Source organism: Schistocerca americana, chromosome X (genome assembly GCF_021461395.2).
Source record: "Schistocerca americana isolate TAMUIC-IGC-003095 chromosome X, iqSchAmer2.1, whole genome shotgun sequence".
NCBI classification, from domain to species: domain Eukaryota; kingdom Metazoa; phylum Arthropoda; class Insecta; order Orthoptera; family Acrididae; genus Schistocerca; species Schistocerca americana.
This window is the reverse complement of record NC_060130.1, coordinates 797,723,268-797,745,962: the sequence shown is the minus strand read 5'-3', so window position 1 is coordinate 797,745,962 and position 22,695 is coordinate 797,723,268. Positions and strand designations below refer to the sequence as shown.

At 43.8% G+C, this 22,695-nt stretch overlaps 1 protein-coding gene across 1 annotated transcript in view; it reads left to right on the top strand.

The window, feature by feature from the left end:
• Positions 1-22,695, top strand: part of LOC124556540 (cullin-1-like) — a 213,784-nt gene that overhangs the window by 106,286 nt on the left and 84,803 nt on the right. Inside the window, exons 5-6 of the mRNA XM_047130494.1 lie at positions 9,180-9,288; positions 17,484-17,583. Of these exons, the coding sequence (XP_046986450.1) occupies positions 9,180-9,288; positions 17,484-17,583 (209 nt within the window). The remainder of the gene's footprint in view (positions 1-9,179; positions 9,289-17,483; positions 17,584-22,695) is intronic.

Here is a 22,695-nt window from a genome sequence, read left to right as displayed (position 1 = left end):
GTAGACATCCGAGCGAAGGACCTGGTTGAAGATACCCACCAGCAGCAGATGGGCCCCTGCCAGCAGGTTTTTCAGCAGGTGGTTGGTGACCCCATCAGCGCCTCCGAGCTCCCTAGTGTTGAGCGCCTTCAGCTGTGCGGCCACCTCCGGCTCGGAGATGGCGTCGATTACGTCTCCGTCGTCCCTTGCCTCCAGGAACACCGGGAGTTGCTCGGCTACCCGCTGGATGTGGTCTTCATCCAGATTGTCGCCCACCGGGGTGAATGATGACTCGAATTGGTCCCCCAGGACACCTGCTTTGCCATCTGTGTCCGCGATCGATTCCAGGACTGTCTCCTGGAACTGCTCACAGTCCATGTGCCGGTATGTCTGTCGGCATGGTGGCAGCGTGGCTCCGGCGACATCTATGGCGAAGACCACCGGCAGGTGGTCCGACGACAGCGCACACTGTGTGGAGGTGGTTGTGTGGTGCCTGATGCCTTTTATGACTGCGACATCGAGCACGTCTGGCCGTCCCCTGGCCGGGTAGATTGTGTGCTCCTGTGGGCCCAGGACCTGGGCGCCGTTCTCTGGGCAGCGCAGGAAAGTCGACGGCCACTGACATTCGTGAGGCGGGAGTTCCATTCCGGGTGCTTCGCATTGAAATCACCCGCAATGAACACGCTCCCCCCAAATGCCAGCAGCACGTCGACGTCTGCCTCCTGGAGGTGTCCGCGGGGTGGCCTGTATACTGCCACAAACATGATCTGCCCAGCTGTCGTGGTACCAGTCACCCCGGTGGCTTCCAGGGTGGCCAGATCCGGGAGCTGCACCTGGTGGTGCGTGAGTGATGCACGGATGTAGATGGTGGTGCCCCTGCTGGCTGTTGGCCTGTCATTGCGGTACATGCACGTAGACCCCTGGTTTAAGGTGAGTTTCGCAGACCAGGCAGAGGTCAATGGCCTCGTCCAGCATGAACTGGCGAAACTCACCTTGTTGGGGGAACAAGCTGTCTGCATTGAAGCTGCAAACGTTCAGTCCATGTATGAGTCGACTATCCATAGTGGGCTTCGTGGTGACGGTAGCAGCCTGCAGGGCCTCCGTGACTGCCATGACTAGCACGGGAAGTTGTTGGAGCAGGGCAGAGAGGGAGCCCAGAAGAGCTCCCAGGTCTGCAGCTCCTGGTCCTGTTGATGGTGCGGGTGCAGCCGCAGCTGTGTGTGCGGGGGCGGCAGGGCGCGGCGTCGCCGTCACGTCCGTTCGCTGGGCCGCGTGCCCTGCAGCCTGAGGCACGAGAGTGTTGAGTGGACGGGCAGTGCGTCGTCCGCCATTGTGGTGGCCGGCCTGGGAGTCAACTGGTGGGGTCGACGAGCCAGGCGTGGTGGCTGGTGCGGTCTCGTTCGAGTCCTGTTGTGGAAGTGGTGGGAAGGCCACTTGTCGTCCCATGGTGGCGTTAGCGGACTCCCCCTTTGTAGCAGAGGCGCAGCTGGTGCCAGGTTGCACCTTCCTGGCAGTTGCTGTCCGTCCTTTCTGCTGTGGGCAGCGTCGGAATGCAGCGCAGCCTCTGTAGCCCGCCACATGTGGCTCGCTACAGTTGCAGCACTCTGGCGCCTCCTCTCTCTTCTTGGTGCAGTCCCGACTCTGGTGGGAGTCGGCGCACTTGACGCAGTGGGGCGGCACGGAGCAGAAGCTCGCCACGTGATCAAGGCCCTGGAAGGAGAAGCACTGGGCGCGCCTCCCCTTGGCCGTGAGTCGCTCCACTTCCACGCCAATCTGGGCCACCATCTGCAACTGAAAGACTTTCCTGTTTTCGAAGTTGTCTGGGAGTACAACTAGGAAAAAAGGCATATCTCACCTCGTCCTGGGCGACTTCATGATGGTCACGGAGCTGGCCATGTAGTCCAGCCCCGCCAGTTCGTCTTTGAGATGCGAAGTCTCCATTCGCAGTGGGAGGTGGCGGAAGACCTTTTTCAGCTGCTACAGGGGCTCTGCATTATGCGTAAAACCGTGTAGCTTGTCGTTCTCTGTGATCTTCATGGCTGCTCGGTAGTCATCCAAGGTGCCATCGAAACCCGGTATAGGTCTCGTCCGACACATTTGACATTGGCAATGGACGTGACTGTCTGAATTTTATCAAGGAAGGACTTGTAGGTGTCCTTCCATGAAACAGTTATCGGTGGTGGGGCGGGTGCCCACCTCTTAGGTGGCTCAGTGGCCTCCATGGCCTCTGGCTCGTTGACGTCGATGAATGAGTTCATTTCGAGCCGTTTGGCCTGAGCAGTGTGCCGCCGCTTCAGGACGGTGATCCCGTCGTCTGGCGCCTGGTCTGCCTCAGTGGGGGCAGGGTCGTCTGCCATCTTCTGCTTCTGGCTCCTCCTGCAAACAGACTGAGAAAATGTGGAGGAGTCGTCGTCCTCCGTGGCTGCAGGCCTCTTTCTAGAGGGCTGAGAGGTATCCATGGTTTCTGCCTCCAACAGATCGCCAAGATTGGCCTCTACTATGTCCTCCATCCTGTTGTTGTCGGCGTCAACTGGCAGAGTGGTGACGTCTTCTTTCGTCATGCCTGGCAGGACAGTGTCCGGTGCTGCAGTGGCCTCTTGATCGGGAGAGGCCAATGGGGCAGCCAGAGGTGCAGCAGTTTCTTGCGTAACTGACCCGTGGCGCAACACCCGTAGGGGCCGCCCCTGGCAGGGCAGTGTCATCTTCTGTCGACATGCCTGGTGGGGCTCCCAGCGGTAATCTCACCACTTCTCTGGCCATGCATCCGATGGACAGGAGGTACTGCTTGAACTTGCTCTCAGCTCATTCGTCAGCAGCGCGCTGCGGATAGTCCTGTTATGTATGTAAACGTGTCAGGACTTTATATACTTGCTCCGCTGTGAGCGGGCAAGTAACCACAGAGGAAGAATCCAGGCCATTGTCCGTCGTTATTTGCCGCGTCGGTGGTCTGCGCCCGTGGATGACTACCGCTGCTGACTGCTGACTGCCTGCCACGCACCTGGACGTCAGCGGGGGCGGCAGGACGCTGCTCAACCGACTTGTCGGGTGCCTTATCAGTGGCAGCGGAAGCGTAGCTCCTCCCTGTTCATACCAGTGTGGATTGTGCCAGCTGTCCTCTTTTTGCGGCGGCATGCCAGAAGGCAGTGCAGCCGCAGTAACACGACACATGTTTCTCGCCACAATGGCTGCACGTGGGCATGTCTGTCCTCGGAATCTTGCATTCCCGACTGGGATGGTCCCCTGCGTGTTTGCCACAGTGGGGAGGCATCTTGCAGTACTTTGCCACGAGGTCCAGGCCCTGGCAATTGAAGCACTGCGGCGGGCCGCGTCTCCTGTGCAGCTTTTCCACAGTGATGCTGACATTGGTCACGTGGGTCTGCTGGAAGATTTTGCAGTTCTCGACGGTGTCATCGAGAACTGCCATAAACAGTGGCATGTCAGAGTGGTCCCTGGGTAACTTCATACACTCCATGGTGTGTATCGGGAAGCCCAGGTCCTCAAGCAGCTCCTGCAGGTACCCAGGGTCCATGCTGAACGGGAGCTTGCGGAAGACGACTTTAAGAGTCTTCACTGGCTCTGAGGAGTAGGTGAAACTGTGCAGTCCCTCTCTCTTGGTGAGGTCCAGACCCCACAGTAGTCCTCTGCAGTCTTCATGATAACACGATGCAAGTCCCGCCCTGCGACTTGGAATGTCACATTCCCTTTGACTGCAGCTTTGATCTTCTCTTGGAATTCTTGGAAGCCGCCAGTCCACTTGATGACCATGGCAGGTGGTGGGGGCAACTTCTGCTGCTGCTGCTGGCTCTCCATGTGCTTGATGGCATCGCTAGAGAGGCCAGAGAACCGGTTGCCGGTGTTGACTGCTGACTGTTGTGCGAGCACCACAGCCCCAGCTGTGTGCTTACAAGAGGGCTGCATAAAACCCTCATTGTCTACAGTTGGGGGAAGGATCCTGGATCCCTTCCGCGACACCTTCCGCTGGGTGCGGAGCGTGGGCTTGCTACTAGACGTGCTAGTGGCGGACCTCTTCAAGTCAGTTTCCGTGCTCACATCTGCTGGCCACTTACGAGAGTGCTGCTACCTTCCATTGTTTCGGAAGACGGGTCGGTGCCTGGGATGAGGCCCATCAGGAAGGCGAGCTGCCTTTCCGCTTCCGGCGTGTGGCCTGGGTCCTTTGCAGGGGCTGTCTCCGGTGAAGTGGTGTCCTCAGGTGCAGGAGCTGACTCTGTTTCGGCTTGCGGCTGGGGAATGGCCAACTGTGGCGCGCGCGAAGCCAAGGGTATGCCTGGAGGGCCACGAACATCGAGCACACCGGCTATGGCATGCAGAGGCATGCCCCCATCCGCCGAAAGTGTGCGCTTGCCTTTCTGTGTAACGCCAGTCCTTCTGGACCTGTCAGACATAGGTGGACGGCGGTTCGTGGCCGCTGACGAGGCAAGCCCCACCATACGGCTGTCCGCCGTACCACTCGCTGCCTCAGCTGAGAGTGAGGTCGCATAATGCAGCAGGCTCTGCCGGACGGCGATCCGCCACACCCTTCGCTTCTTCACTGTGGTCCGCTCGGTATGGCATCACGGCTTGGAATACTACCTGGCAGTGACTCTGCTTCCCTTATATATGTGGCTCGGTTGTTTCTAGAACATTTGCTGCCAGAATGTCTGCTTCCAGATTTTTATGTGGTGTGAACAAATACCTAGTGTGAAAGCGACAGGCCAGTATGTACCTTAAACACTGATGCAGTTCTTCACTACACTTGTAACTGGTTGACAATATGGAGGATATGCTTTGGCGTGAGACATTTCAATCTTTAATTTTGACAACTGGATCATTTCTGAAGTTAATTCCCTACTTGTGTCAAGTTTAATGTGGACTCCATACCACGCTGCTACTTGGAGGCAATTTTCACCTTTAAAAAAAATTTAACCCCAAGCAATTATGAACATAGAACCTCTGCCTCTGCATAACTTTGTTTAATTGACTGTTCCACTATGATGTTGATGGACTTAGTTCTCAATTTACTGTTTACAAACTGAATTGTGAGCTTCTTTTTTCCCCCAAAAGTTTGCAGGTTCATATTTCCAAAGAAAACAAATACATAAATAGCTTCCACAATTGAGGATATAATAAGCTGCTCCTTTAATTCATTTACAAGAATTGCTACTGCAGTTTAGCATCTTGAACAATCACAAAAGTCGATAAGCAGTCTCAGTCATCTTTGATACAGCGTCACGCATGACTCTACCAGTATGCAATAACTAAATGTACTCGATGAGTTGTGCAATAAAATAACTGATGCTGACCGGAGCAGAGAGGATATCAAATGCAGATTTGTAATAACAAGAAAAGAGTTTCCAAAAAACCATAAATTTGGAATATTGAATGTAAATTTATATGTTGAGAAGTTCCTTCTGAAGGTATTTTTATGGAACTGGCCTTGTACAGAATTGAAACATAGACAATAAATCCATCAGACTAGAAGAAAATATAAGCATTTGAGATTTGATGCTACAGAAGAATGCTGAAGATTATATCAGTATGAAACTTCCTGGCAGATTAAAACTGTGTGCCCGACCGAGACTCGAACTCGGGACCTTTGCCTTTCGCGGGCAAGTGCTCTACCAACTGAGCTACCGAAGCACGAATCACGCCCGGTACTCACAGCTTTACTTCTGCCAGTACCTCGTCTCCTACCTTCCAAACTTTACAGAAGCTCTCCTGCGAACCTTGCAGAACTAGCACTCCTGAAAGTAAGGATATTGCAGAGACATGGCTTAGCCACAGCCTGGGGGATGTTTCCACAATGAGGCAAAGGTCCCGAGTTAGAGTCTCGGTCGGGCACACAGTTTTAATCTGCCAGGAAGTTTCATATCAGCGCACACTCCGCTGCAGAGTGAAAATATCTCATTCTGGAATTATATCAGTAGACTGAGTAACTAATGAGGAGGCACTAATTCAAATTGGGGGAAGGAAATTTGTGACATAATTCAACTAAAAGACAGGATTGATGGATAGGACCCCCAGGTAATCATCAGTTTGTTAGGCTTGAATACAGTATGTAGCTTCAAACTATGATGAAAAGGTTTGATGGGATAGACTACCATGGGTAGCTACATACACCTGCAATTTTTCCTTCCCATATTATACAAGCTTCACAGAAATTCTCCTGCCTACCTTGTGGGACTAACACTCCTGGAAGGAATGATAAAAGCAGAGAGTAGGCTTAACCACACCCAAGGGGATTCTTTCCAGTTTGAATTTTCACTCTGTGGTGAAGTATATGCTGATTTGAAACTTCCAGGCAGATAAAAACTATATGCTGGAGCAGGACTAAAACCTGGGACATTTGTCTTACACAGGTGTGTGCTTTATGCTTTACTGAATGAACTATCCAAGCATGTCATCCCATCCCAGATCTCAAGTTTGAGGCCTAGTCTGGTACACAGTTTTAATCTGCCAAGAAGTTTCAAATCAATGCACACTTCCTACAGAGTGAAAATTCAGTTTGCGTCATTGTCAGGCTGAAGACCATTAATAAATTATATGTAGCCAGTTCCTTGTTGTAGATGTATATTCTGATCAAGTGTTTTGTTAGTAATGATACTTATTATCTGTGACACGGTAGAATGAATTTTTTAAATGTAGGTTGAGCCTGTAAGGTATTTTAGAGACCAGCTGAAACTGGTTTCTGCCAAAGTATGGCTTATAAATGGAAATGAAAGTTTATTTAGCCCTGTTGTTCAAGCTTTTGAATGTTTCTACAGCAGGAGTTTTTAAAGAGCTGACATGTTTCACTGAAACTATGGTAGAGTTGTTCAATTTTTTTTTTTCTGCCAGTGATAATTGGAAACATCATTAGTGTAATAGGGTACAGCTCATCTGATGATTTGATACTAGTACAAAAAAATTGATGTTGGTAATGGTCTACTGTATATTTTCAGAACCACATACTGGCTGAAGCAGTGACATAGCCTAATGGAAAGACCATAATAAAATATGCTATTTAGTGGTCTGTTCAACTTATTTAGGATTCCTGAAATGAGATATTACTAATGATGAAAATTTTATCAATGTTCTTCTATGAACTCTGAATGATAAACAGGCAGAACCAAAGGAAATTGTAAGGCTAGCAGGATTAGGTTGCGCTGTTTATTTCCCTGTTATGCGGGATTTTTGTACTGTTTTGGAAGCTAGTCTAATTAGAGAAGTAAATATAGAAATAATGATTACAGCCACTGCATAATCCATGTGTGAATGTAAAGTCTGTGGAGCCACTGTACATCTGGTGGTGACAATGAATGCTAACCAGTAGCATTGGTTCCACCTCACAATGACCAACCTAGTGAATTTCGACATGCCTTTAGATTTAATAACTTGTGTTGTTGTCCTTGCAATGAAGCAGATAAGTGATTAAGTATGTGTAGATTATATTTGTTTAGGTCTTTGGTGAGCTTTGTCAAGTTAAGTCATCAAACCAAGACAGCTAACAATTGAATGATAGAATATACATTTTGTCTTTGTAGAGAGAGAACTGAACATCTTAATACAATGGCTGTTATTAAATTGGATGCATAACTGTAACACAAAGTGACTCTTAACATTTGTAGTAAATGGTAAGACATCATAATATGTACTAGTGATACAAGAGAAAGCATTGGGTTTGTTGAAATGCCAAATATTCAAAAAGTGTAATACATTAAAAGTAAATTTTCCTCTGTGTGTAAGGTAAACAAAACCAAATGGTCTCCTAGGGGATGACAACAGGTTGTTTCAAATATTTAGGGTAAAATTGAAACAGATGATGTTGGGGTCACAACCTATTATATTGAGATGGGAAACCAGTGGTCAGAAATGCATATTTATTGTGTTATGGGTACACACAGTGTACGTGTTATGGGTACACACAGTGTACACAATATGACACCAACATAGCTCATAGTAATTGTTCAAAGTTATGACTGCCAGTCTCAATGCATGCACAGCAAGGGCACATGAAGTTGTGCCTCACTCCCTCAAAGATCCTCGGTGTCTGTTGTACCAGGAAACAGACGACTTAGACCCTAGCAAGCAGGTCTTCATCCTTTTCTATGGGGTATCAGATACCAATATCTTGATGTAACCCCAGAGGAACAAGTCCAGGGGTGTCAGATCAGGGGATCACACTGTCTCTGGGACAGGACCTCCCTTTCCAATCCAACAATGAGTGTACATATTGTTCAGGTGCTCACGGACATTAATGTGGAAGGAGGCTGGTGCACCATTGTGTTGAAACCTCATCCTTTTGTGGACAACGAGGGGTACAGTCTCACAAGAACTGTGGCAGCACATCTTGCAGGAATGCAGGTAACGTGGACCAGTCAAACAGGGAGGCAGCAAGTAAGTTCCTATTAGATGATCTTGGGCAATGCCCAGACATACATTTACAGAGACTCGTTGCTGGTGGCCACTATTATGAATGGCATGCGAATTTTCCTCACTCCAGACATGGCTGTCCCAGTTGCTGAATACACCATCAAGAGTGAATGAGGCTTCATGTGTGAACAATACAAACTGTACAAAGTTTGACACAACAGCATCATGGTGTATAATCCACTGACAGAAGTTAATGCTGAGCTCAAAATCCATTGATACCTGTGCTTGCAAACGTTCTTTATGATAGGGGTCTAATACTTGTCCCCACTACTCTCCACACTGTATCCTTCAAGTCATGTACAGCATGTCTTCTGTTTTCTGGTCGAAAATGTACACTGTTTATCACCCACTGTCTGTTTCAATGTACAACAGACACCCGGTATCTTTGCAAGAGTGCAGCACAAGTGCATGCGCCACTGCAATACATGCATTGAAATGGTCATCACTTTGAACAATTACTATTAGCTACATTGTTGTTATGTGCTGTACCCTGTGTATGTCCATTACACAATGTATATGCATTAGTGACCATTTACGCCTTGTCTCAATATAATCGGTTGTGGATTTACTATCACCTGTTTCAATTTAACTGAAAATGTTTGAGACACCGTGTATACATTAAAGCCTAATAACATGCATGTGATTTAGTTAATGAATAACAGCATGTATAGTTTATCAAATTGTCCTTATATTCTTTATGTTAAAAATAAAAATGTATTGTATAAGTTTCTTCTTTCCATTTTCATTTTATATAGCTTCAGAATAATTGACAGTTTGCTAATTTTTTGCAGACATTGGGTCCGAAGAGAACGTGATGAAGGGAAGAAGACTGTATATGATGTGTATCAGCTGGCATTAGTTACATGGCGAGATAATTTGTTTAAACAGTTGAACAAACAGGTATTGGTACTGCTGCAGCAGTGTATATGGTATTTTTTTAAAAAATAGAAAAATACAGTGAGACCAAATTTAGTGGAACAGAAAATTGTGATTAGACTGCTGTAACTTCCATGAAGACTGGTATTTCATTATATACTGATCTTCGTAGTTATGCAAAATGAGTCAACTTTAAATCAATATATGTGCAAACCATTTAGTATTATTTTCAGTATATTCCATATCTTACAGACAGTTGTAGACATATACTGCTAAAGATGTATTGTGATGTGTTACTTGTAAGTATCATTTTAGTTAGTATTGTCAGTTCACTCAATTTTAATATGAGGGGACACTCCATTTTCTTGTTCCTATACTAAATATACACTCCTGGAAATGGAAAAAAGAACACATTGACACTGGTGTGTCAGACCCACCATACTTGCTCCGGACACTGCGAGAGGGCTGTACAAGCAATGATCACACGCACGGCACAGCGGACACACCAAGAACCGCAATGTTAGCCGTCGAATGGCGCTAGCTGCGCAGCATTTGTGCACCGCCGCCGTCAGTGTCAGCCAGTTTGCCGTGGCATACGGAGCTCCATCGCAGTCTTTAACACTGGTAGCATGCCGCGACAGCGTGGACGTGAACCGTATGTGCAGTTGACGGACTTTGAGCGAGGGCGTATAGTGGGCATGCGGGAGTCCGGGTGGACGTACCGCCGAATTGCTCAACACGTGGGGCGTGAGGTCTCCACAGTACATCGATGTTGTCGCCAGTGGTCGGCGGAAGGTGCACGTGCCCGTCAACCTGGGACCGGACCGCAGCGACGCACGGATGCACGCCAAGACCGTAGGATCCTACGCAGTGCCGTAGGGGACCGCACCGCCACTTCCCAGCAAATTAGGGACACTGTTGCTCCTGGGGTATCGGCGAGGACCATTCGCAACCGTCTCCACGAAGCTGGGCTACGGTCCCGCACACCGTTAGGCCGTCTTCCGCTCACGCCCCAACATCGTGCAGCCCGCCTCCAGTGGTGTCGCGACAGGCGTGAATGGAGGGACGAATGGAGACGTGTCATCTTCAGCGATGAGAGTCGCTTCTGCCTTGGTGCCAATGATGGTCGTATGCGTGTTTGGCGCCGTGCAGGTGAGCGCCACAATCAGGACTGCATACGACCGAGGCACACAGGGCCAACACCCGGCATCATGGTGTGGAGAGCGATCTCCTACACTGGCCGTACACCACTGGTGATCGTCGAGGGGACACTGAATAGTGCACGGTACATCCAAACCGTCATCGAACCCATCGTTCTACCATTCCTAGACCGGCAAGGGAACTTGCTGTTCCAACAGGACAATGCACGTCCGCATGTATCCCGTGCCACCCAACGTGCTCTAGAAGGTGTAAGTCAACTACCCTGGCCAGCAAGATCTCCGGATCTGTCCCCCATTGAGCATGTTTGGGACTGGATGAAGCGTCGTCTCACGCGGTCTGCACGTCCAGCACGAACGCTGGTCCAACTGAGGCGCCAGGTGGAAATGGCATGGCAAGCCGTTCCACAGAACTACATCCAGCATCTCTACGATCGTCTCCATGGGAGAATAGCAGCCTGCATTGCTGCGAAAGGTGGATATACACTGTACTAGTGCCGACATTGTGCATGCTCTGTTGCCTGTGTCTATGTGCCTGTGGTTCTGTCAGTGTGATCATGTGATGTATCTGACCCCAGGAATGTGTCAATAAAGTTTCCCCTTCCTGGGACAATGAATTCACGGTGTTCTTATTTTAATTTCCAGGAGTGTAGATTTACCTTATCGAAGGCATACAATCAGTGGTTCAGTGACATCTGCTGCATTATGCAATGCCAGGTAAGATGGCTCAATAGTTAGGACCATTTACTGACATTTACAAGAAATGAGTTTTAGATCCCTGCCAGCTCACCATGATATAGATTTCCCATGATTTTCTGAAATCAGTGGAACAAATGCCATAATAGTTTCTCAAATAAGGCCACAACTGTATTTCTTCAACATCCTTATCCTCTGAATTTGTTCTCTGTTTTTGGTGATGTCTTCCTTCCTTCTGGCTTTCCACTCAGAAATTGTTCAGTTGGAAGTAGTAGGCTGCCTTTTGGAAAAGGAAAGAAACTTATTCTTGTTTCCATTTTGTTTCAATATTAGAATAAATCATCAAGTAGACTCATAATGTGAGGGAAGATCGGAAAGTAATGCACAATAATTTTATTACCAAGAGGGTTATTAGATATTAAAACAAAAAAGTCACAGTTGTACTTAGATCTTTTACCTACTTTTCTTCATAGTCACCAATGTTATTCAACACATTTCTCCCATTGTGGTACCAGTTTCGATATTCCCTGTTAGTAGAAGTCCATTTGATTGGAGTATAACCATCTACGGACTGCTGATTTCATTTCTGCATCTGTTACAAAGCGTTAGCTGGCCAGGAATTTATTCGTGGTACCAAACAGATGAAAGTATAATGATGCAAGTTCTGAACTTTATGATGGATACCAGAGCACCTACTACCCAAATTTGGCAATTTTCTCATGACAGGAGCAGCATCATGGGGGTAAGCTTTGTCATGAAGAAGTTTGACATTGTCAGCATTAATGTTGTATTTGTCACAAACAGCATGATACAATGTAACCAAAGTTTTAATGTAAGCTGCAGCATTCACACTGGTCCCATGTTCACTGGAGTCCATCAATAACACATCATCCATATCCCAGAGCACTGTCACAAGCATTTTCCAAGCAGGTTGAGTCAGAGAACTTTTTTCATACTGGGGAACCAGCATGTTTCCACTCCATAGAGGCCTGCTTGTTTTTGGGCATGTAATGGTATGCCCATAACGTATCATCACTGACTTTCTGTGGCACAATGCATTAACCGATCAAAGCTTGTCACCATTTGCTGGCCCTTATGGTCATCTTTCAGGTTCTTAAGCACCCAGTGAGAACTAACATTATGAAATTTCAAAGTGTCATGAACAGTGTCATACACCACACCACAGGAATTTTTAACTGCTGCAAAAATGTTTGCACTTGCAACATTAGTCATTCAAAATTGCTGCCCCAATGGCTCCAACATACTGCGGGTTTCAGTTATTACTGGCCTCTCAGTGTGTGGCAAATCACTAAGCTTCACATGGCCCTCTTGGAAGAATTTGTAATTCGTAATTTATTTGCGTGAAACATGTAATTACATGCATAGCAATTGGTAGTACAATACAACAGTATATAATCTAATTTTACTTTATAATAGGAACTTGCACATCACTTGGAGACATTGCTATGGTCACATACAGTTGTTCCCATACATGTCATGCATGTCCTTCTGAATTTCACTTGGTTTATGCTCTTTGGCCCACAAATATTGAACTACACTTTGCTGCTCCTCACAGGTAGATAACAGTAACATGTGTGCCATGTTTTGATGACAATAATGTGTGTGCCTTGTTTGTTTCATAGTTTAGGCTTCTCTTGTTACAGCTGAACATGGAAACAAAATGCTCTGTGTAGTGCAAAAAAAAAAAAAAAAAAAAAAAAAAAAAAATGGCTCTGAGTACTATGGGACTCAACTGCTGAGGTCATTAGTCCCCTAGAACTTAGAACTAGTTAAACCTAACTAACCTAAGGACATCACAAACATCCATGCCTGAGGCAGGATTCGAACCTGCGACCGTAGCGGTCTTGCGGTTCCAGACTGCAGCGCCTTTAACCGCATGGCCACTTCGGCCGGCTCTGTGTAGTGCAAACTTCAAACTATACCTTAATAAAATTTCAACATTCTAGCTGCAGTACCAAGGGAGAAAAACATTATTGTGCATTACTTTCCAATCCTCCCTTGTATATAAGGTCCTGTTAATCTACTCTTGAAAGTCCTGGGATATCAAACAGAAGTTCTCTTTATTCATAGTCTGGAAACTTATACAGTAATAGTAACTGTAATCTTGATCATTAACACAGTGATTCAGAATGAAGATTTTTTTGCTCATGTGTAAGATAACTGTGATAATTTTAGATCTGTAATATCGTAAACCACAAATAATCTGAAGAATCAGTTAATTTGTTCTCGTCTTCTCCATACAGTTCATGAAATAATTTTGAAAATGCTTCCAACTTTATATGCTTCTACAACTTCTACAGGCAAACTGAAAGTGTTGATTTGAGTGGTTGCTCTCTTGATTGAATAAGGTCCTTCTCCTACTGCCTTCAAAGCTATCATTTGTTTTCATCACATGCAATATGCAGACAAGTCCCTTCAGTGAAAGTGTTTTACATTTTATTCTTTCAGATTTCATATCTATTCTTTACGGGTTGTATAACATAGTGACAGCACATTAAGAATTACATATCTAAGTATGGCAGTCTTTTGTGATCCAATTACCACAGCTAGAGCATCTTAACTCACTGATGGAAAAAAATTCACCACTGTGTGACATAAATGAAAGTTAGTAGATATGTTTCTACATCTGAAATATGATGCCTGTTCAAATTTCATGCCAGTCGTATAACAGTGGCTCTATTAGTGCCACTATGAGGATGCAAATCAGTTTTGTTTTAAATACACACCATAATGGCCATGAGCATTAGTTACCTTTGAGTCTGCATGTGGTGAGTTGATGTTAGTCATGAATGCCATCAAGGCAACAAAGTCATCATTATCAACACCTCACTGAGTTTGAATGAGGTCATGTATGAGAAGCTGGATGTTCCTTCTGTGATATTGCTGAAAAACTTGGCAATGTTGCCTCTGTATATGATTGCTGGCAGTGGTGGCCACAAGAATGTATGGTCGCAAGAAGACTGGGCTTCAGATAGCCACATGGCTCTACCAAGAGGGAAGATCATCGTGTTTGGTGTATGGCCCCTGTGTATCGTACTGCAACAGCAGCAGCAATTTGAGGAACAGTTGGCACCATAGTGACACAAAAAACTGTTTCAAGTTGTTTACTTCAAGGACAGCTCTGAGCCATATGCCCTGTAGCATGCATTCCACTGACCTCAAACCACCATAGACTGCAACTTCAGTGGTGTCATGTGAGAGCTCATTGGAGGACGGGATGGAGGTCTGTTGTGTTTTCTGATGAAAGCTGGTTCTGTGCCTCAGTGCCAGTGGCGCTAATGTGTTGGTTAGGAAGCCAGTTGAGGGCATGCAACCAGTCTGTCTGCATGCTAGACACACTGAACGTGTACCTACCATTACGGTCTGGGGTGCAATTTTGTATGACAGCAGGAGCACTCTCATGGTTATCCCACACACCCTGACTGCAAATCTGTATGTCAATCTGATGATTCCATCTTTTGTGCTTTCATTCATGAACAGGATTCTAGGGGATAACGCTTCTCCACATACTGCTGTTGTAAGCCAACATGCTCTACAGAGTGTAGACATGTTGCCTTGGCCTGATCGATCACCAGATCTGTCTCCAGTCAAGCATGCATGGCACATCATTGGACAACTTCAGCATCATCCACAAACAACATTAACTGTCCCTGTATTGACCTACAAAGTGCAACAGGCATGGAACACCATCCCACAAACTGACATCCAGCATGTGTACAACACAGTGCATGCATGTCTGCACGCTTACATTGAACATTCAGGCAGCTACACTGGTTATTAATATTCCAGTGTTTCATATTTGCAATGGCTTGTATCACTCTTGTATTAACCTGTGATCTTGCAATGTTATTCACTTAACTATTTTACCTAGACCAATGTATTCCCAAAATTTCATTACTTAACATTAATTATTTTTTTGGTGTTGCAATTTTTTTCATTTGTTTGTATTCATAAGACACAGTGACTGGTGATTGGCAGGGAAGTGCACTGTACACAGTTTCACACATACTGCAAGTGGCTAACTAAACCAATCAAATATAACTAAATAGCTGATATGAAAGTATGAAAAGGGAAAGTGATTATCAACACACTTTGTGGTTAACATATTGTCTTGAAATAAATAAGCTCCATAGTAGCAGTATACAGTTGCACTTTTCTTTCGTCTCAATCTAAACTTCCAGCATAAAGCCACAGTAAAAATTGCTTTTAAGTTTCTGTAAATAATGTTTTTATTTTTATCTTAATGTCATGACCAAGTTAGGTAGTGCAGTGTTTGACACACTAGACTTGCATTTGGTTCAAACCTGTGTCTGGCCACCCTGGTTTATGTTTTCCATAATTTCCCTAAATGACTTCAGGCAAACACTGGGCTGGTTCCTTTGAAAGGATATGGCCGACTTCCTTCCCCAACCTTCCCTAATCTGATGGGACCAATGACCTCACTATTTGGTCCCCATCCCCAAATCAACCAACCAACCATCTGTCTTAATGTAATGCAGGCCAGCATGTTATTTGTAACATGCCATTGGCTTTTTATGGTTTTTCTTAGAGGATATTGTAGTGATATTTGAATAATGATAGATCACTGCTCACCAAATAAAAATGGCATTAAACAGCAGATGGATATCGATAAAAGTATGGTTACCAGCTGATCTTTTTGGCAAAGTCACTTTGCTGATCATATGAAACTGTTGTCATAAACATTCAGTTGTATGGTATTGCAATGCCTGTGTTGTTCAGAAGTATGATGCAGAGTTCCTTCAGGCATGCATGCATGTCTGAAGGAACAGGCACTGTGACAACTACAGCCATTATGAAATACATGAAATGTATTCACAGTTGCAAATATGGACAATGAAAATTTGTGCCAGACCGGGACTTGTACTCAGATTTCCTGCTTATCGCAATTGGTCGCCTTACCATTAGATTATCCGAGCACACTTCATGGCCAGAACTCAGACTTCCGTATGTTGTTGTCCATGTGCCTATAGCCTACTCTTGTACATCCATTATGTATATTCCTGTGCAGGGGAGACATTTTAAGTTATGTCCGAAAGAACACAGAATCATACTTCTGAACAACACAGGCTCTGCAATATCATATTTATCAGCCGACACTGGGTAGGTGACTTTCAATTAATATTCTCCCCTGTACAGGAATATGCATAATGGATGTACAATGGAAGTTTGGGTCCAGCCATGAATCATGCTCAGATAGCATAATGGTAAGGTGATCATTTGCAGTAAGTGGGAATACTGGGTTTGAGTCATCAAGCAGATTTTCATTGTGATTCAAATGTACAGCTGATAGTTGTACATATTTTCAGCTGCAAATACATGTCATGTATTAATGTGTATCTTGATTACACTTATGTCACAAGTGCTTCTTTCATTCTCCTTTGATGCTTTCACTGCTTATGGGTCTTCATGTTTTTTGTCAATTGAGGTGGCACATTGGTATTGGTACTAGATGCACATTAGGAGAGAGCAGAGTTCAAATCACCATCTAATCATTTGAATTTAAGTTTTCCATGGTATCTGTGAATTTGTTAAGCTGATTCCTTGGGTTGCTCTTTTGAAAATGCCAAAGTCAGTTTCCTGCCCCGTTCTTGTTCAATCAGAATTTGTGCTATGCCTGTAATGACTTGGTCATCAGTAATGATGGATGTTAACAAGATGTTAAACCCATTTTTTTAATGGTAGTTTTTACTCCAGGCTGTATAAAATTGTTTTTCTGTTTTAAGCAAAAATTCATTTACTGATGTGTAACTACACTCTGTATTCCTAATTTGGTGCATACATCATGATTCCTTTTGTTGGCAAGAATCTCTTTATGATAGATGTACAGCTTCAGTCATCTGAAAGTAAGACACAGAGGAATTAAAGACATTAGCTGTCAGTGGGCATTGATTAATATCAATGGCGCAAGTTGAAAATTTGTGCTGCACTGCAGTTCAGACTTTCCCCATCGATGTAAATCAGTGCTGAATGGCAGCTAATATCTTTAATTCCTTTGTATCCTGATTCATATTGGCTGTAGGGTCAAAATGGTGTCTGTTGTTTGAGACATTTCTGAAAGAACAGAAGCAACATATACACAATTGGAGGTAAACTGCCAAACTATAACTCCTTTCTGTTCCTGTATTACTTGCCACACCATGAGTGTAATCATGTTGATTTCTCATATGCTTTTTAGTGGAGAGTAAGTTGCTGAACAATTAAAACAGAAAACCCTGCAATCGGGCACTGAAGACCACTGTATGCTGGCCAATTTTGTTATCTCTTACACCACAGTTTTCATGTGTAGCTATGGATTGAAACTGGATTTTTTTATGTTTCTTTCAGGTGACAAATGCTGTTTTGAAATTAATTGAAAGGGAACGTAATGGAGAAACAATAAACACAAGATTAGTAAGTGGAGTTATCAACTGTTATGTTGAATTGGGTAAGTGCACATTACTTATCAGTGGCAGTAGCTCTAGTAGTAGTCTTTTGTACAGAGATAATGGAGATTTATTATGTGGAATGACTGTTACTCATGACACAGGTAAAAAAAAAAAAAAAAAAAAAAAAAAAAAAAAAAAAAAAAAAAAAAAAAAAAAAAAGGTCCATCAGCTAATTTATGATGGCCGCAGGAATAAATTTTATTGTCACTATATTTCTGGGAAGGAACTCTAGCAGTTTCAGTTTGCCTTATTTTGCAAATCTGTGATGACTGTCACATGCATGGCAAATATTTAATTTCTGGTGCCACAGTTAGTCTGGTCTGTAAATTCATCAAACTTATACATACAGACTTCAAAGTTTTTCCCTGCCTGAATTTTTAAAATGTGCATTGATAATGGCAAAAATACACCTTGTTCTATGGTGAGCAAACACTGTATTCTGACATGGTACTACAGTGTTGTCACCTTGTGCACTAAAACACGTTCATATCATTCATGTCATGCTGTCTCCAAGAAGATTGACACACTGTTATCCCAGGTTTGATATATCATTCGTAGTAACCGTGTGGGAGTAATCCATAGCACGTACATCACCTCATTTACGTGTTTTTTCCACCCAAGACTCACTCAACTGAGCTGAGACATGACAAATGACACTTTTTATTGTATTTGTGCATACTGAAGAAATACGTTGGGGAGATATATGTTGAGCATGTGCGTAGAGTCATCCGAAAGTAATAATTCTCTGATAACATTTCAATAGAGAATGACAATGAGCAGCTGGAGAATTCTGTACTTGTGCTGCTCAGCGCTCTATTGTGTGGATGACTGTGAATGATATTACACTCGGATGACATCTACATCTACATCTACAGGGCTATTCTGCAAATCACACATAAGTGCCCAGCAGAGGGTTCATTGAATCATCTTCACACTAATTCTCCATTATTTCACTTTTGAACAGTGTATGGAAAACAATAACACCTATGTCTTTCCATTCAAGCTCTGATTTCCCTTATTTTATTATGATGATCATTTCTCCTCATGTAGGTCAGCATCAACAGAATATTTTCAAATTCAGAGGAGAAAGATCATGACTGAAATTTTGTGGGAAGATCCTGCCGCTACCAAAAATGCCTTTGTGTAAATGATTTCTGCCCCAAGTCCTGTATTGTGTCTGTGACACTCTCCCCCCCTATTTCTCAATAATACAAAATGTGCTACCCTTCTTTGAACTTTCTTGATGCGCAGCAGTACTCCAGAAGACAGACAAGTGCAGTGTAGGCAATCTCCTTAGTAGATCTGTTGCATCTTCTGTGTTCTTTCCAATCTAAGTTTTTTGTAATAGTAATTCCTAGGTATTTAGTTGAATATATGGCATTTAGATTTGATTGATTTATTGTGTAACCAAAGTTTAATTGATTTGTTTTAGCACCCATGTGGATGACATCACACTTTTCATTATTTAGAGACAATTGCCAATTTTTATACCATACAGATATCTTATCTAAATTGTTTTGCAATTGGTTTTGTTCTTCTGATGTCTTTATTACACGATAAATGTCTGCATCATCTGCAAATACCAAGCAAGGTGGCACAGTGGTTAGCACACTGGACTTGCATCCAGGAGAACAATAGTTCAAACCCACACCCGGCCATCCTGATTTAGGTTTGCTTCAGGCAAATGCTGGCATGGTTCCTTTGAAAGGGCACGGCCAACTTCCTTCTCCATCCTTCCCTAATCCAGTGGGACTGGTGACCTCACTGTTTGGTCCCCTCTGGCCCCAAATTAACCAACAATCTGCAAACAACCTAAGATGGCTGCTCAGGTTATCTCCTGAATAATTTATAAATATAAGGAGCAGCATAGGGCCTATAATACTACCTTAGGAAATGCCAGAAATCAGTTCTGTTTTACTCAATGACTTTCCATCAGTTACTATGAACTGTGACCTCTCTCACAGGAAAACACAAGTGTAGTCACATAACTGAGACAATATTCCATGAGCACGCAATTTGATAACAAGCCGCTTGTGAGCTATAGTGTCAAAAACCTTCTATAAATCTAAAAATATGGAATCAGTGTGAAATCCTCTGTCAATAGCACTCAACAATTCGTGTGAGTTAAGAGCTAGCTGTGCTTCAGAAGAACAATTTTTCTAAATCTGTGTTGACTGTGAGTCAATAGACTATTCTCTTCAAGGTAATTCATAATGTTCGAACACAATATATGATCCAAAATCCTGCTGCATGTCAATGATATGTGTCTGTAATTTAGTGAATTACTCCTGTTGCCTTTCTTGAATATTGGTGTGATCTATGCAACTTTCCAGTCTTTGGGTATGCGCCTTTCATTGACCAGGCAATATTATGTAATTGTTAAATATGGAGCTGTTGCATCAGTATACTGTGAAAGGAACCTAATTGGTATACAGTCTGGATCAGAAGACTTGCTTTTATTAAGTGATTTAAGTTGCTTCACTACTTTGAGGATATCTACTTCAAAGTTATTCATGTTGGCAGCTGTACTTGGTTAAAATTTTTCATGAGACCTGATTTTGATGGGTGTGTGGATTTAATTTTGGATTGTCCAGTCTAGTTTTAGGTTTTTCACCATGTTACCATCAGGAAGTCTTAACCTAGCTCTGTTGCTAGCCCTGTGAGTTTCTATGAGCCATACTGAGCAGACAGCTCATGTCATTGCACAGGCAACTGCTTCAAGATAGATTTTTCACTTCACTGTTAGTAACACAAACATATTCAGTAAACAAGTGTTGTGATGAATGCCCACATGATGAGCACCACTGCACACTGTCAACCCTTGTTGACACAGAATGACAGTGTGGATAAGATTAAATGGTGTAGTGATGTGTCAGGATAATATCACACACTGAGCTGTTCCAGCAATCTTAGCTAAATCACTTAAAATTGGAGCAACAATGCACTCTCTGGAACTGTACTTTCATGTACTACAAATAGAATGTGCTATCAGAAAACTATCTTAATTTATTATTGTGGTGCCTAAATGCTTGTTGAGAGGTTCAAACATTGATGGTGGTGTTACATTATCTGTACACAAGATACAATGATAGATATAAACTTTTGTTTGTGAAGAAACAATATTAGAGAAGGAAAGTTGCTACTCACCATGTAGCAGAGATGCTGAGTCGCGACAGGCACAACAGAAAGATTCATACAATTATAGCTTTCGGCCATTAAGGACTTTGTCAGCAATACACACACACACACACACACACACACACACACACATACACACACACATGCATGCAAATGCAACTTGCACACACGTTTGCAGTCTCAGACAACTGAAATCACACTCAGTTGTCTGAGGCTGCAGACATGTGTGCAAGATGCATTTGCGGGAGTGTGTGTGTGTGTGTGCGTCTATATTGCTGACAAAGGCCCTAATGGCTGAATGCTATAATTGTGTGAATCTTTTTGTTGTGCCTATCGCAACTTATCATCTCCTCTATATGGTGAGTAGCAATTTTCCTTCTCTAATATTGTTACATTCAATCCTGGATTTTCCATTGTTTGTTTGTGAAGTGTATGTTAGCCCTTAGACCATACTATTCCTTGTGCCACTGTCTGTTTGCACCCATGTAATTATTCCCATGCTTTGTGGCTATTTCTAGCAGTGCTGCGTAATCTGAAACGTTTTGGTGCACTTCTCCCAAATTAAGTGATAGCTGTAATTGCAAGTTGCCAACAATTTGAAGCTTTTGGCAGCAGGAAAGCAGGAATGTGTACTATGAAAATAAGGACATTACAGTTGATTTATTTTGACAGTGTTGTGAAGGTTTTTACTGGAGGAGTGAATGCAAACACAGTATTTTTTGGGCCGCGTGGGATTAGCCGAGCGATCTAAGGCACTGCAGTCATGGACTTTGCGGATGATCCTGGCGGAGATTCAAGTCCTCCCTTGGACATGGGTGTGTGTGTTTGTCCTTAGGATAATTTAGGTTAAGTAGTGTGTAAGCTTATGGACTGATGACCTTAGCAGTTAAGTCCCATAAGATTTTACACACATTTGAACATTTTGAGTAATTTTTGGTAAACAGATGTTTCAAGAATTTCTGTCCTTGAATAATACATTTCAAAATCAGGTTTCTGAACTATGCCTTGTAGGAATAACATTGCAAACAGAAATCTCAATTGCTGGTTGGTACCCATCCGTGCACATGCGATTGTTGTTTCAGGGTATCCTCATGTGAACTTACAAACCATTCACCACATTTGTCCATCTCATTAATTATCATTTTTGATAACCCATTCTCAAAAAAGAATGTGAAAATGCCAACTGCGGGCCCGAGCACTGTTCATCGAGGATGTGATGCAGCACCACCAGGCAGCCCGAGCTCAGTTTACTGAACACAGTTGAGCGGTTAAAACAACATTGTTTTGTTAGACTGAATGTAGTTTTTTGGTGTAATCAAACAATGGAAAGTCTACATTGGAATATCAACAATATTTTGAACAGGATAGATTGCTGTTACTCATCCTAAAGATGACACACTGAGGCACAGATAGGCACATGCTGGGTGTTTGGCCAGAGCCTCCTACAATGCACGAGCACACTCACCCCCTCCCCTCCCCTCCACCTGCCCCCCCCCCCCCTCCACACACACACACACATGCTCTCAACATGTCATCTTTACAGTGAACAGCAATCTATCCTGCTCATAACAATGTTAATTTTTTGGTGTTTTACTTACAAGAGTGGAGTACCATAATCAATTTAAGTTTCCTCATTATGGGAACTGCAGCATATACAGGGTGTTCATAAAGTCTGGGAACACTTTCAATTGTTTATTGCACAAGAACTAAACACTTAACAGATGTCATACGTATTGCATTTTGAAGAGAAACTCTGAAAGTTTCTCTTTCAATCATTTGATATGCAAACCAATAGTTATCCGGCAGATATCAATATGGTAATTGAATTCTTGCCAGACCTGTCCCACCATGGCATCATCGACTGTTGCAGTCACTTTCCGTATTCTCTCCCAGAGCTCTGCCACATCACTTGACAGTACATACACCATATTTTTATTGTGTTCCCACAGAAAAGCCACCCTGAGTGAGATCTG